The sequence below is a fragment of the Schistocerca piceifrons genome, chromosome 6 (genome assembly GCF_021461385.2).
Source record: "Schistocerca piceifrons isolate TAMUIC-IGC-003096 chromosome 6, iqSchPice1.1, whole genome shotgun sequence".
NCBI lineage: Eukaryota > Metazoa > Arthropoda > Insecta > Orthoptera > Acrididae > Schistocerca > Schistocerca piceifrons.
This window is the reverse complement of record NC_060143.1, coordinates 289,668,549-289,685,110: the sequence shown is the minus strand read 5'-3', so window position 1 is coordinate 289,685,110 and position 16,562 is coordinate 289,668,549. Positions and strand designations below refer to the sequence as shown.

The window sequence follows — 16,562 nt, the reverse complement described above, 5'->3', positions numbered from 1 at the left end:
TATACCAACCTAGAGGCAGTGACGGCAGTTTACCAGTATGCACTTCACTATTCCTGACATTATATGCTGCGTGAGTAATGGCCCCATCATTGAGTTCCTGCACAGAATTCACTCAGTTTAACAGAGTTATTTCGCTCTTTGCCCTCGAGCACAACGATGCTATGCTGCACTGTTCCGGCAGCAGTGTCAAAAAGCATCAAAGTGCGATGTATTGTCTGAAGGAGGTCGTAGTATTCTATGTTGAATGTTTTGGTGATCGCATATTATGGGCTTCAACACTGCTGTGACGGCATTTTCATGGAAACAAGGATGACTGTGTTAACAAACCAACTAAATTAGAATTACATTATTATTGTGTAAAGAGTTGCTGGAGACCATGTGCCCCTTATACCTAGGGTTGCCATATCTAGCTGGGGCCTCATCGAAACACACTGAGGTGGGGGTGTAGAAGTGAAATAAAAGGGTTTTTATTTAATTTTTTACTTTTTATTTAGAACACAATTACATGGAGCTTTTTGTAGCAGAAGTAGTTAGTACATCACACTATTCGGAAGATTTCACCTTTTTCAGCACGTCTTTTTCCCTTTTACGTATTTATTAAAAACTCCATATAAGCCAGCTTGTAGTTTAACTATAAGTATGATTTAACAGTCCCTGGCAGCAGTCTATTTTTTTCATCACTCCAGAATTTGCTTGCATCGTCAACATGACATGCAACACCGTATGTGAGATAACCTTGTCAACATAAACTTGTTGACATAAATAAAACTAACTGAGGCTGCATTTACATTTTGCAATAACAGATGTCATTACTTCAGTACTTGAGACAAGCTCATAATAGTATTTTGCAAAATCAGGCAAAAATTGGCCCTTCTCAGGATAAGAAGGTACATAATTTAAAGTTTGTCAGTGGAGTTCTTGTTCATTCTGTATTTATTTATCTATGGCAGTTATTGTATCACTTTGACTTTGTTTTACACATACCACATCACTCAGAAACACTTCAATACAGATAAGGCGAATTATAATGAAATCTAAGCTTTTTATTTCTTATACAAAATTATTACTCTGTTTTATGTTTTTGACACCACATTCATGAAGAGCACTATGGATCTGCAGAACAAAAATTTACATAGAATGAACAAAAATATGGAAACCCCCAAAATTCAATGTACTATCACGCACCATACGGCGTAGGAAAACCATTGGCATTCGAAACAGCTTCCAGTTGTTTCCGAATGGATAAATACAGGTCCTGTATGGTTTTCAAGTACATCTTATACCGTTCTTCCTGCAAAATTGTCTCAAATGCAGGTAACTAAGATGGAGATGGATAACCACCATGTGCCCTTGTCTCCAAAGTAGACTACAAAGGATCAGTAACTCAGATATGGTCACTATGGTGGCCAGGGGAGATGTGACAATTCATCTTCATGCTCTCAAAACCAGTTCTGGACAATGCGAATTGTGAGAACAGGGTCCCTGTACTCTTGGAAAACGTCATCACCATTGGGGAACAGTGGCCCAGATCAGGTAAAATTGCCACATAACCCTCGGCAGTAGTGCGACCTTGCATAGTACCCTCGTGACCCACGGATTACACGATACAGCTGCCCAAATCATCGCCGAACTTCCACCGTGTTTCACCCTCGGGAAGTAAACTTGGCCCGAAGTCCAAAAGAATGTGAAAGTCTCTTTGGCCCAAATGATAAGTCTTCCACTGATCACATCTCAGTTTTACGATTTTGACACCACGATTTCCCACTATGGGCGTTCGCCTCATTGATAAGAGGCTTTAGAATTTCAACTTGCCCTGCAATCCCCAGCCTATTGACTACCCATCATGTTTTCGTGCTGACAGGGTTCACAAATGCAACACTGAGTTCTGCAATGACTTATGCATGTCATCCTCTTATTTTTTTGTCACAGTCCTCTTCAGTGACCATCTGTCATGATCATCCATGTTGTGACTCGGTGGATGACAGTTTTCCACTTTCACTGCTTGCAGTATAAACCTTGAATATGTTGCCTGTTGAAACAGCAAATAAATCACCTACCTCGGTTATGGGAGCACTCACCGAACAAGCACTGATGGTTTGCCCGTGTCTGAAGATACTTTTCTCAGACACAATGCACCCCTACATAGAACACTGATCTGTCCACAACTAACACTTTCAGCGTGTTGAGGACAGGGCACAGGCGTCGTTTGTGGTATATATATATATATATATATATATATATATTAATAAAAAAAAGTGAAACCTTCAGGCTTGGCTAGCATCTGCATTTATGTACAAGCATGCAATGTTTCCATATTTTTTCCAACCCTAGTATCTGATCTCTGCAATACTCAGAGATCAGCCACAGAGCTGTGGGGATATAATAAGCTATTAGTGAAGTTTCAACCTCATTTATCAAACTTGAATCAGTTGTTCTATTGTCCAAACTGGTCTAGCAATGGCAGATGTGTGTGTGCCTTTTCAGGTGCGCCGATTTGTTAGAAACACAGAGTTATCGACTTGTTCTGCAGTTTATTTCAAATGTCATACATATATCATGCAAGTCAGCAAAGCAGGGATGATACAAAATGTAAGACAGAGGCCAATTGGAGTAAAATGACAATTATAAGAGGAAAGAACAAATAAATCTGAACATACATGGAATTGTGTTATAAATTTAAAAAAATATTCTTCCATGGGTCAGCTGCTCATTGGTAAACATTTTAATTAAAATAGGGGCAATTAACTTTACATAATCCACGATTTCAGCAGGGAATATGCACAATTATCTCCACAAGGTATCAGTTCTTTCGGAGATCAAGAACAAATATGGCTTTTTATTTTATTTGTAACAAAATCAATTTGCAAAATCACTACTAATACGATTAAGACACATTTCTCTGGAGACACATTGTCTGTCCAGTACATATCTTCAGGAGACATAATTCCATTACTTTCATGACAATTATGTCCATTCCCAAGAGATATATTCTGGGGAGGAGGAGCACGTCACGCACACTCTAGGATGAGAGGTGTCTACCTGTCACCCTCACACTGGAATTTCACCTTCTGAATGCAAGTACTGCTCAGGTATTCTCTCTCTATAATTTCATAGATTTCTCGAATAAGTTTTCCTTTTGATACCCATTTCTTTTGAAGACAGTAAACGAGTTTGAAATGTATGACTAAAACAACAAATGTTACACAGGACACTTTGCATTCAGTTCACCATCAATATTATATAGCACCACCTGACATTTACACACTTATACTCCTATAACAACAATATTATGAAAACAATAGTTGCTACTCACCATTTAGCGGAGAGATGCTGAGTGGCAGATAGGCACAACAAAAAGACTGCCACAGAATGAGCTTTCAGCCAACAAGGCCTTTGCAAAAAATATACAAAACACTCATACGCACACAACCAGTGTGTGCCAGCAGAAGTCAGAAGTTAAGATGTCCGTCTTCTGCCAGATACTGTGGTTTTGTGTGTGTGTGTGTGTGTGTGTGTGTGTGTGTGTGTGTGTGTGTGTGTGTGTGCCATCAATTTTTAACAAAGGCCTTCATAATATTGTTACATTCCACCCTGTATACTTCTAAAGTGTTGCATCAATTGTATCTAGACCTCTTAGTTTACAAATTTGTATTATCTAAAATGATAGTTTTCATTAAAGGAGTACCCAGTATGTATGATCTAAGCTATGAGCAATAATAGAGATATTAGCACAACAAAAAAAATTAATTTATATAAGCTGTGGTTATGTTGCACACTTTCCACATGTGACCCAGTTAATAAACGCATTAAAGTGCTTCAGCTTCAAAAGTTAAGAATATTATGCAGAATAAATCACTGCGAAGAATCCTCTCACAGAAGTTGTATGCAGACAAATGATGTGGAAAAAATTGTGGGATAAACGACTTGTCTAGTATCTTTAAACTAGATCTGGTGAGAACAGAGCCCATAAAACATGTGTCCCTCAAAATAAAGGAAGAGATAAAGTACAATATTTATACCAATAATTCTTTTCCAAATTTGAACACATTGTATAAAAAAGAAATATTTCTAACACACAAACTCCTATGTCAACAAAAATAATCAATTTTGAAAACGTAATTGTATAGATAAAAAAAACCTATGCTCACATATAAATTTATATAAATTTGAAAGATTTCGGAGCCAGTGGCTGCTCCTCCTGGCAGGAGGCTGAAGGGGATGGAAAAGGGGTGAAGGAAAAGGACTGGTGAGGTTTAGGAAATAGCCAACTTTTCCAAACTCTCCCCATTTCCTAAACCTCACCAGTCCTTTTCCTTCACCCCTCTTTCTTCCCCTTCAACCATTCTGCCAGGAGGAGGAGCCACTGGCTCCAAAAGCTTGCAAATTTACATACCTTTATGTTGGCATTCTCCTGCCACCACTTGCTGAGTAGAGTTTTTGCCTATCCAGTTACATTTCATAAAGTACTACATTACTCATGACTACTGTTACTTTATTATTTTCCTTTTTCTCCAGTTTCTGACAAGTTAAGATTTATCAAATTCTGAAAATAATTTTAAAAGTTTAGATGATTCTGAGTTTTTGAACCCCTCTACGTTCCTCTGTCGCACCCATGTATTTTTGTTTGTAATGATAACTATTTATATTTTTTGGTGTAACTGTTATACCTAATTCTTATCTCTGTATTTGCGCATAACAAGTTACAGGTTTGTTCCTCTCTTCCTTTAAGTATCTAGCTGTAAGGTGAAGAAAGTTATGAGATAAGCTCTTTTACAAAAGCTATAAGCTTGCTTTATTGTTTTAGGATGCATGCAATTATTCTGATATGATAATTCTATTCACTGTGGCACAAGAAAGATGCGTCAGAAACCATTTTGATCAGCTATTTTTTTTTCAGAAGATTCTGAAGACAATTATGGTTACAAAGAAAATTTTGGTATGTTGTTATTTTATTCAACAATCATAAACTTGTACTTTATTTTTTTAAATGTTGCATCTAGCTCAGTAATACATAACAAAAGAGATCATTTTTATAAACAACTAGAAGAACGACAAACTATTCTGTGAAACAATTTATTTTTATTTAAGAAAACAATACTGCATAAAGTGACATAGTACAAAAATATTAAATGCAATGATTATGCACATCACTGATGAAATGTATTACCAGTACTTACATTAGATTTACAAACATTTCTCCTCCTTAACTTTAAAAACTAGGAAAATATTAATGTCAGGTATGTTCTGTTTTCATTTAGAGGACAAAAAGGTGGCAAATATCTTCTGGTAAATATGCCAACATTTTGCCCACCTGTGCACAGCGAGCACAATGATAAATCGAAAACTGTATAAACCACATTTCATGTTACAGTGTGAAATAGTAAAAGAATATTGTCTGAAATGATAACACACATCAGTTGTGCAAAGAGGTAAAAAATGAAGTGCAAACAGTAAGCAAAAACTTCAGTGGTACAAGATCTGCCACGTTAAAAAAGATCAGATAGCATTTGTATCTTTAAAATGCAATAACTTCATAAAATTTTATATAAATAGAAGTAAAAATATTTTATTTTTAGTATATATTAAAAATAGAAAATTATATATACATAACAGCAGTTTGTAGTTTACACAGCATGAATATTGCTGGAACTACAGAGAGGAACTAAAGTGAACACTAATATAACAGATCTGCAACAACAACCACAAGAGCTGTTAAATACCTTTAAACATAAATGTGCCATCAAATAATAACTATAAGAATGAAGGTTACAGTAATCAAGATGCTTAAATTTGAATGCACAGTATCTGCAGCAGAAACAACTAAGTTAAAAGTCCACTTAATGGGAGTGGAGTAATGTATTAAATAATGTACATGTTGCGAACTACCACAATTTATAGAAACTGATACTCTGACTCAGAAATACATTTCTACCCAGACATTTCACAAAAAATACTTTATAAATTATTAATGTGTTTCATCAAAGGCACTATGAGAAAGCTATCAGAGTTTGACACTACATTAATACACCTTTATTTCTTCACACAATTTTAAAGTATCCACTTTTAAATATAGAAATTACTTCTCTCATTTAAATCTTCCTATCTAATTTATTTTGTAAAACAGCACCACTACATACTTTATTTGGCAAGCACCCATGTGCATAAACATGGGAAAAGGGCATTTGCGTATTTGCATTACTGTATCGTATAAATTAATACTTTCAATTTGGAACAAATTGACTATATGATCAGTTTATGCGAGAATTGCTATTGTTCTGGCATTTGTAGATCATTTATAAGTACTAGTTTATGCATAAATAATAATAAATAATATGGCATTAAACATGAAAGACGAATTATTGTCTTTATATGAAGTCCACCCAGATGCTTAAGGATCCAGGAAGACATTATGAGTAGATTATGAAAGCATCACAGTTCTTTAATACAGTACAAAAACGTGTTACTACTGCTGAATATGTGACTGCAGTTAATACCTGCATTTGGAATGGCAGGGTGAAGTAACCACAGGTTTATTCTAATGTAACTACAGTATAAACAAAATATTGTTATAGTTTACTATCACAGTCTCACTATCACTTAATGTGATAAGTATGCGAAAATGATTGATGGTTGGAAACATGGGGAACCATTTCGAAGTTTATGTATTGGACTAAATGTCATGCTAATGATTTTCCATTTACAAAAACTGGGTAATTTTTTGCAGTCATTCCTTCTGGGAAATATCAGGAAAATATAAATCACAGACATTCTATGTTACAAAACTAGATCACTGACAGCATGGAATGTACTGAACTTTCTTCCAGTTCCTTTTTGGCAAGAAGGATATGTATGTGCACTGACAGTGACTCAAAGTTTCCAGTCTGATGATAATATACAGAGCGCACTATCAAATATATTTAAAACTATACTGTCTGCTATCAAAATTCACACAAAACTGCAGTATAAATGCATTAACTGCAGAACAGCAGACTTCTAGGAAATATCAGATCTAGCACACATGCGTGCACACACACAAAATGACTGCCGCTCACACGTTTACTCTGTCCCTATATTCTCTGAATTTACATTTCTCTAATCCACAGAAATGTGTGTCTGTTGTCCTATTCCCAGCACAGACTGGTTGGTTGCTCACTTTCACTGAACAACAGTAAAGGGAGAAAAACCATTTGACCTACTAACAACAAATTCAATCGTCAGAGCATCTCATCTGTAGGTGGCGCATAAGAGAACCCTGCAAAAATGTCATCTGGTATCCGCACACTGGCTGAAAGAGCAGATCCCTTCCTATGAGAAGCCGATGTTGCTACTGATGCTGGTACGGCCTCACATGTGAACTCTGGATCAATGTTGTGCAGGTCTAAAACATCGCTCTGAAACAGAATTTAAAAGAGAACAATAGAATAACAACCCTGTTGTGTTGGATGGACTCACCGTCAATGACAAAATCTAAGGTTGATTGCTTTCACACCTGCATATGCTCGTGGATGTCCACATACATTTGTTCACACATTCCATATAGTTTTTCAGGACAGCTTTGGCTACTATCCTACACAATGACATGTACTAGAGATTCTGAGTTGCAGGCAGGCACAACAATTAGACACTCAAACGAGTTAGTAGGGGGGAGAGAGAGAGAGAGAGAGAGAGAGAGAGAGAGAGAGAGAGAGAGAGAGAGAGAATTCATGAAATGTATGTGAATTGATAGAATGCTCACAGGTTGTTGCAAAAAATTAAGTTTTAAATTCATTCTCTGCAGCCAACATAAACTGTACATAGAACAATTACTGCATTCAAATTTTAATAGCAAATGAATGTACTTGATTAACTAAATTACAGTGTCGCACCTTTCAATTGAGAGTGACTGAAAATCTCTACTAAAGCCTTAAGATTCTGCAATGAAATTTTAATAAGTCATTCAATTAGTTTCATGCAGCCCCACCTTTGGCTCTAGTTTTTTTAACTTTTTCATTGTATCTGGCCACCTTGTACAACTTCTAGCTTTGAGATAAGAATGGGAAATGAATACAGAAAATATGAGTTTAAGTGACAACTTGAAGCCCATAGGTAAGGTTGCTTTTTTGCAGAACTTTCAGTACGACAGAGCGCACTGATAAATTTTTGAAGCTTTTGTCAAACACAGACAGTGAAAGAACCGTCTGACTTGGACTGTGTCCCAATCATAATCTAGAGCACACGAAGAGTCCCATATTGCAAAAGTGGGGCAATGCTTGTTAACTCATTGCAACACAACAAGCAGAGCTATAGTAAGAAGTGCAAACCGTGCAGTATTACAGCACCCTGAAAGTCATTCTGCAAAGTCTACAATACGGAGTAATACCATGCAACATCCGAGCTCAGCTGCTCCGAGGTGTTCTAGTAATGATGAGAACTGCAGGGGCAGGGAAAACTGTCCATAACTGAGACATGAGAGTGCAGACAGGACTGCTGATACCTATGGTTAAATGTGACCACATGGTACCTAACCTGCTACAGTGACATGATGTCTGGCTTTAAATACCTGTTTCAGACAACTCATCTTCAGCGTCCGGTCATTCTGCCTGCGACACTGATCCCGATGGAATGACAGTCTCATTAGTCACAGGTTAACTCTGCTTGCTGTGTGTCTGAAGACTTAAAACTGTAAGACCGCAGCCTGCCAGCTGTGATTGGATTCATCGCGCCATGCTGCCACTACGGACGGGTCACATCCATGACTGACAGAAAATGCAGACCAACTGGGCCTTCCTGCTACCTTCTGATTGCTGGGTGGAAACCTGAGGGCTGCCTCCCAGGCTGCACATGTACCGCCTTCCTGACAGTACATTAAATGTTGTGAGGGAGCACTGAACTTTCGCCTCCACAGCAACCGCCATCCAGAAGATGCTGTGAGTACAGGTATAAGGATGCATTCATCTTTGAAAGTGCTGAGGCCTCTTGTCTACACAGCGGTGTGTCCACAGGCTGCCTTGCTGGACCCCTTTACCACCCCCTGCACTGCCTCATTGCTAGGCAGTGTGCCTGACCTGTGGAAAGCTATGTGGGCTGCCAGAGTGCTGTGTCTATCACTCATCGCCAATCTGAGCAAATTGCCTGGTCCATTTCCTGCATGCCGGAAAAGACAATATTCATTGCAGCATTCATTTCTATAAAATGCTATTACAGGTACTGCTGTTACACTTACACCTTATCCCTTGGAGTTCGGTCTCCCAACACTTATAACATCACTGCCTCATCTGTCCAGCCTTGGTGCCCACTGACCTGACCTGACCTGACCTGAGGGATGACTGTTACAGCTTGTGTACAGAAGTGGGCCTCTTGACATCTGCCACCATCCAAGAAATGGTGAGAAGTGGTGTTCACTACCCAGACATTGTAACAACTGGTCATCACATCGACACTGCCACAGTCAGCTTCGCTCACCACTTAGTCTGCACAGTCAGCTTCGCTCACCACTTAGTCTGCACAGTCAGCTTCGCTCACCACTTAGTCTGCACAGTCAGCTTCGCTCACCACTTAGTCTGCACAGTCAGCTTCGCTCACCACTTAGTCTGCACAGTCAGCTTCGCTCACCACTTAGTCTGCACAGTCAGCTTCGCTCACCACTTAGTCTGCACAGTCAGCTTCGCTCACCACTTAGTCTGCACAGTCAGCTTCGCTCACCACTTAGTCTGCACAGTCAGCTTCGCTCACCACTTAGTCTGCACAGTCAGCTTCGCTCACCACTTAGTCTGCACAGTCAGCTTCGCTCACCACTTAGTCTGCACAGTCAGCTTCGCTCACCACTTAGTCTGCACAGTCAGCTTCGCTCACCACTTAGTCTGCACAGTCAGCTTCGCTCACCACTTAGTCTGCACAGTCAGCTTCGCTCACCACTTAGTCTGCACAGTCAGCTTCGCTCACCACTTAGTCTGCACAGTCAGCTTCGCTCACCACTTAGTCTGCACAGTCAGCTTCGCTCACCACTTAGTCTGCACAGTCAGCTTCGCTCACCACTTAGTCTGCACAGTCAGCTTCGCTCACCACTTAGTCTGCACAGTCAGCTTCGCTCACCACTTAGTCTGCACAGTCAGCTTCGCTCACCACTTAGTCTGCACAGTCAGCTTCGCTCACCACTTAGTCTGCACAGTCAGCTTCGCTCACCACTTAGTCTGCACAGTCAGCTTCGCTCACCACTTAGTCTGCACAGTCAGCTTCGCTCACCACTTAGTCTGCACAGTCAGCTTCGCTCACCACTTAGTCTGCACAGTCAGCTTCGCTCACCACTTAGTCTGCACAGTCAGCTTCGCTCACCACTTAGTCTGCACAGTCAGCTTCGCTCACCACTTAGTCTGCACAGTCAGCTTCGCTCACCACTTAGTCTGCACAGTCAGCTTCGCTCACCACTTAGTCTGCACAGTCAGCTTCGCTCACCACTTAGTCTGCACAGTCAGCTTCGCTCACCACTTAGTCTGCACAGTCAGCTTCGCTCACCACTTAGTCTGCACAGTCAGCTTCGCTCACCACTTAGTCTGCACAGTCAGCTTCGCTCACCACTTAGTCTGCACAGTCAGCTTCGCTCACCACTTAGTCTGCACAGTCAGCTTCGCTCACCACTTAGTCTGCACAGTCAGCTTCGCTCACCACTTAGTCTGCACAGTCAGCTTCGCTCATCATTTAGTCTGCACAATCAGCTTCGCTGATCATTTAGTCCTCACTTCAGAATGAAGGGTGGTGAGTGAGAAATAATTTTTGTAAATTGTTGCAGGTGTTTTTGTTTCACTGTATAATTTGTTGGCCATGATAGATTGCACAGATTCTCAATTCAATCTGAAAGTAACTCTGGTACAACACTGCAAATCTCCTGACCTGTCTGCATTCACAGGCAATTGTCACAAAATGTATTTGACACCTGTCGGGTGTGAATTTTGTGATCTTTCTGATCACAAGTTACCTTGCAACAAGACTGTGCCAATCAGACATTTTACTTGCTGATGTTTGAGTCATGTGGTGCGGGACTGTAACAAATGTACATGGGCTATGATTAGCCATAAGAATCAGTGTAACTCCTTTTGTTTTGTGAACCTTATAATTTGAACATGAAGTTCAATTCCCTAATATTGTATATTCTTTGGTTAGGCAGTGGTATGGTATGCAATACGCCAATGGAAAAATGCTTTGCTAATAAGAGTGGTTCTCTTGCTGCTATGACGGAACAGACGTAGATTATAAGACTCACTTGAGCAGGAGTTGGGAATTAGAACATTACAGAAGCCAGGCAAAAGCACTGCAGGCTGACAATGGAAGACATAACTGTGTTTCTCAGAGATGTTTTAGCTTCTGCCAAGTTCGGTGGTTGGTTTGACTTAACATGCCTTTGTATGGTCAGTTTGCAACTAATTGGGGAAGCTATAGCATGTCACCTAACTGAAACTTTGCAGGATGCACAAACATTTCAACATTTGGCTGAGGTGTTATAGTAGATGTACTGGAAACACCACAGATCTTTCTTCTTTAGGGAAAAATTGAAGACATTAACTCAGAGGTACAACGAGTGGATTGAGTCATTCTCGGATAGTATCCAAAGACTCAATGTTCAGACACATGAGCTGACACGAAATGAAGAAGTAAGTATGGTCTTACACCAAGAAACTGAAAATATGGTTTTCTACATGTTTTTTCATGGCATTCCTGCTGGAGTGTCACATAGGTTGTTGTTGTTGATGATGATGATGATGATGATGATGATGATTTATGGTGGAGGGCGCTAAACAGCTAGGTCATCAGTGCCCTTCCATTAATGTTATATGGAAGAAGATCAATAAACTGGAAAAAGTTTGATCCCACCACAGGAAACATAAAGCAACAACAGGTAGGTGAGGTTCAGAAAAGCCCGTAACAAGACCCCAGCAAGGCACAGTGGGATAACTAAATGAAATCATCGAGAAAATACCAGTAAAGATGCTCTTAAGAAAGAGACAAATAAGCGTGGCTGGATGACGACTTAGAAATAGTACGCGACCCAGCCACTCTGTCACACACTAAGATTGCACACCAAGTATTTTGGCAAGAATTCCGGACACCGCACAAAATTTTAAGACACGAACAACACTCACCTCGTCATCAGTTAAAATAGAGGGAAGATCCTGTGGGAGACCCAGTCAACCCTCAGGTCATCATATAAAACACACTCAGTTAAAAGATGTCGTACTGACAGTTGTGTACCGCATCTCTGACATACTGGGGGCTCCTCCCGATGTAAGAGGAAACCGTGTGTCAACGGACTAAGCCGAGTAAGGACTGCTACTTCACACTGTCGCAAGTGGAAGGAGGTGATCCATAGTCGCACTGAATTCTTGATGGAACATAATTTATTGTTCCTCACTTCCAGCCACTGGGACTCCCACCAACATATGGCCTTCCTGGTCACAAATGAAGTGACAGCCTGCTGGGGGACTGAAGAGCTGGCAGGAGGAGGAAGGGAGCAAGTCTCTCTAGCAGCAGCATCAGCGAGTTCGTCTCCCTGGATGCCTATGTGCCCAGGAACCCAGCAAAAAATGATTTCCTTGTTTTGCCTACGCAAGAGAAGGAGAGTGTCCTGCACTTGTTGCACCATCTGATCTGCTGGGTACATCTGTCCAACAGCGAGAAGGGCACTTTGAGAATCAGAGCAGATGATAAATTTTTTGTCAGGGCGCCATCTCATCTCATCTGCTCCATTGCCTTCAGGATAGCAAACAATTCCGCATAATAAACTGAAAATTGCTCTGGGAGCCCTATCCTGAAGATAGTGTTGGAGAACATGACACAACAACCGTAAACATCTCCCTGCTTAGAACCATCTGTGTAGACGGTAATAAAATCTGGGTGGCTACGTAAAATTTCATTAAATTTAATTTTAAAAACATGGACTGGGGTACAATACTTCTTGTAAGCAGTCAGTTCTAAAAGCAATGTAGACCTTGGTAGTAGCCAGGGGGATGCACTACTACACCCCTGGCTTTGGACCTTCATGCCCCCCCACCTGTAATAATTCAAGGCTCTCCCTTGCATGGATCGCAAATGGTCGTGTCGCTTGTGGTCGATGATCGAACGGCCGTTCCAGTGGCGGCTGAACACAGTAACTGGATGCTGGTGATGTAGGAACGGACAATGCGCTATATGCTTGGCGTACCACAAGAAGAAGACGTCGAATAGACAGCGGTGCCTCACCAGCCTCCATACACAAACTAAAAACAGGGCTCATGCGATAGGTCCCTGTTGACAGCCTAATACCCTTGTGGTGAACTGCATCCAGCATTTTAAGGTATGAAGGCCTCGCTGACCCATAAATTTGGCACTGGTATTCAAGCCGGGGTCGCTCAAAGGCTTTATAAAGTTGGAGCAGACGTGCTCTGTCGGCTCCCCAAGACCTATGACTAACACATTTAAGGATGTTTAAGGCCTTGAGACATTTCAGTTTCAGTTCTTTAAGGTGTGGCAACCATGTTAACTTCTCATCGAAGATAAGACCCAGATACTTCACCTTTTCCTTAAAAGTGAGATCGGTGTCCCTCATTTTTAAAACAGGCAAATTAAACAGAGAGCGGGAACAATTAAAAGACACACAAACTGTTTTCTCTAATGAGAATTTAAAACCTGTGATGCGAGACCATTCCTCCAACCATCTGATTGTCAGTTGCAATTGCCGAGTAACTGTGGTGAGGCTGGAGGATGCGCAGAAGATGGAGAAGTCATCCACAAATAAGGAACATAGTACTGGATGTCACACTGTGGTTGTAATACTATTGATTGCGATGGCGAAAGCCGTGACACTTTAAACACTCCTTTGAGGGACACCATGCTCATGCTTAAAACAGTCAGACAAGACATTCCCAACCCTGTATCTAAAATATTTGTCTGAGAGAAAGGACCGTACGAAAATCAGTAGACGCCCACGGAATCCCCACTGATGGAGACGCGACAAAATAATATGCCTCCAGGTAGTATCGTAGGCCTTTTCCAAATCGAAGAAAACACCGATAAGGTGTTGCTTACAAAGGTAAGCTTGTAGAATTGCAGCTTCGAGCACGGTCAGGTTATTGAGAGTGGAACGATACCTCCTGAACCCACAGTGGGAGGGACTGAGTAGGGACCTGGTTTCCAGAACCCACACTAGGTGCCGATTGACCATATGCTCCAGTGTCTTTCCTACGCAGCTTGTCAGGCTAATATTATGATAATTAGCAAGGTCTGACCAATCCTTTCCAGGTTTTAAAATTGGGATTAAAACAGATTCCTCCCACGAGCTGCGATGGTTGCCAGTTATCCAAATTTTATCGAAGAGCTGAAGGAGGACTTCCTTCGGCCGTCGGTCCTACTGTTGTAACATGCTGTAGGTTATCTGGTCGTTTCCAGGGGTCGTATAAGCAACTGACAATGCAGAATCCAGCTCCCACAGAGAGAAAGGCTAGTTGTATTCTTCCATGTTGGTGGAACAGAAATCAAGATCAGCCTTCTCCTGTGCCTCCTGATATTGACGGAAGGTGGGATCCTGGCTGGGATTGGCTGTAATGGATTTATATGATTCAGCCATTGTCTGAGCTATATCCGTTATTGATGTTACAAGAGACCCCTGTATTCGTACAGCTGCTATTGGTGGTCGAGAGTTGTGCCTTGAGATCCTTCTTATGGCTTCCCATACTTTGCATGCAGGTATGGACCTATTTATGGAGTTCAGGAGCTCTTGCCAAGACCTCTGCTTACTCTCCCGAAATATTCTCCTCGCCTTTGCACGTGCCATTTGAAAGTTAGCAAGATTCTCATCTGTAGAGCATCGATTGAATCTGCGCATTGCTACCCTCCTGTTCCTGATTGCAAATCAACACTCATCATTCCACCAAGGGACAGGTCGCCTCCTAGCACTTCCACAGACTTTGGGATGGAAGCGTCAGCAGCATGGTGAATTGCAGCTGTAATGTGATCCACTCAGTCCTGGATGCTGTCACATTGCTCATAAACAGCTAACTGCCTGTAAAGCATCCAGTTAGCCTTCTTGATAACCATCTCGGTGGCTTTCTTTCAGGATCTGCTCCACCAGGCAGATGGATCCAGATTGTGATTTGGTCGCTACCATGAAGGTCATCGTCCACTGCCCACTGAGCAGTGTCCCCAAGAGCAGGTGAGCAGAAGGAGGGGTCTATGGCTGTAGACGAACCTGTAGCAGTGCTAAAATGTGTGGCTTCACCCGTGTTCAGCAGTATAAGATCTGTTGTGTGTAGCACATCCTCAAGTACCCGACCCCTGGGGCATGTGGTTTTAGAACCCCATAGAGCACTGTGTGCATTGAAGTCCCCCAAAAGGAGAAAGGGCTGGAGTAGTTCATCAAGAAGATGAGTGAGGACCCCACTATCAAGAGGCTCATGGGGTGGTAAGTACACAGAGCACACTGTGATGTCAACCACTTGTAGTGTTGTTGTTAAGGGAATTGGTGAGGAGTGAAAAGTGTCCTTTACGAACACTGCAACCCCACCTTTTGCCCTGTCACCAGTAAGGTTTTCATTTCTATAAAGGTGATAACCTACAAGTACAGGTGTGTCAGTCTCTTTGAAAGTGAGAGCCACTTTTCTTCGAAGAAACTTGGCATTGAGGGACACTCTGCTTTTGGGGTACCTTTGGGCTGTGCACTGTGGAAGCATTACTGGTCTCTTCCATTGTAGCTGTTTGAATCACTATGTCTTTCACTTTACTTTGCCACGTACAGGTGCAAGTACAGGTGCTAGAGGTGGATAAGGGAACACTAGACATCGTCTGAGTCAAAGTGCCGACCTTAGTAATAGGTTTATGCACCGACAAAGCATAAGAATTGGCAAAGACAGGGGGTTTCATCGCCTGATAGTCCTTTTTGGCTTCTGCATACGGGATCCGCTTAGTCACTTTGATTTCCTCAATTTTGCGTTCCTCTGCAAAAACAGGGCAGGCTTGGCTTCAGATTGGGGACCTTCCAGAGCAGTTAATACGGACTGCTGGAGATGGACAGTCAGTCCCAGCTTCATGGGCTGATTTTCCACACTTCCCACAAGTCACTTCTCCTCTGCAACTCAGCATTGTATGGCCAAAATTTGAAGCATCACATAGGGTTAGGTACATACGGCCGAACCCTAAGTCGGAGGAAATCTGCCACGATGTGTTCAGGTAGCGTTGGAGAACTGAAGATCACAATAAAAGTGGCAGTCTTCTCAGTCTCTTCATTGTTCTTGCGTGTCCTTTATTCCACCTCTATGATCTCCTGTGGTGCCCATTCTTGTTTGAGTTCAGGAACATCTATATCCATAATATCACAGCAGGTTACCACACCTCTGTTGGAGTTACGGGAGTTATGCAACTCAACAATGATGTCGTACTCACCCAATTTCTGTGACTTCTTAAGAAGTTCCACCTGCTTTCCCCGTTTAGTCTCAACAAGCAAGGAACCACTGCGCTACCACTTAATAGGCTTTAGGGTACCAGCCAGCCCTTCTAAGCATTTATGGATATAGAACGGGGACACTTTTTCAAATGTCCCCTCCTTCCTCTTGATCACTATG

The 16,562-nt window shown here is 41.5% G+C and overlaps 1 protein-coding gene across 1 annotated transcript in view; it reads right to left on the bottom strand.

Moving 5' to 3' along the window:
- Positions 1-5,067: 5,067 nt before the first annotated feature.
- Positions 5,068-16,562, bottom strand: part of LOC124802630 (serine/threonine-protein kinase Sgk2-like) — a 103,342-nt gene continuing 91,847 nt past the window's right edge. The window contains exon 10 of the mRNA XM_047263524.1: positions 5,068-7,391. Within this exon, the coding sequence (XP_047119480.1) occupies positions 7,215-7,391 (177 nt within the window). The 3' untranslated portion in view covers positions 5,068-7,214. The remainder of the gene's footprint in view (positions 7,392-16,562) is intronic.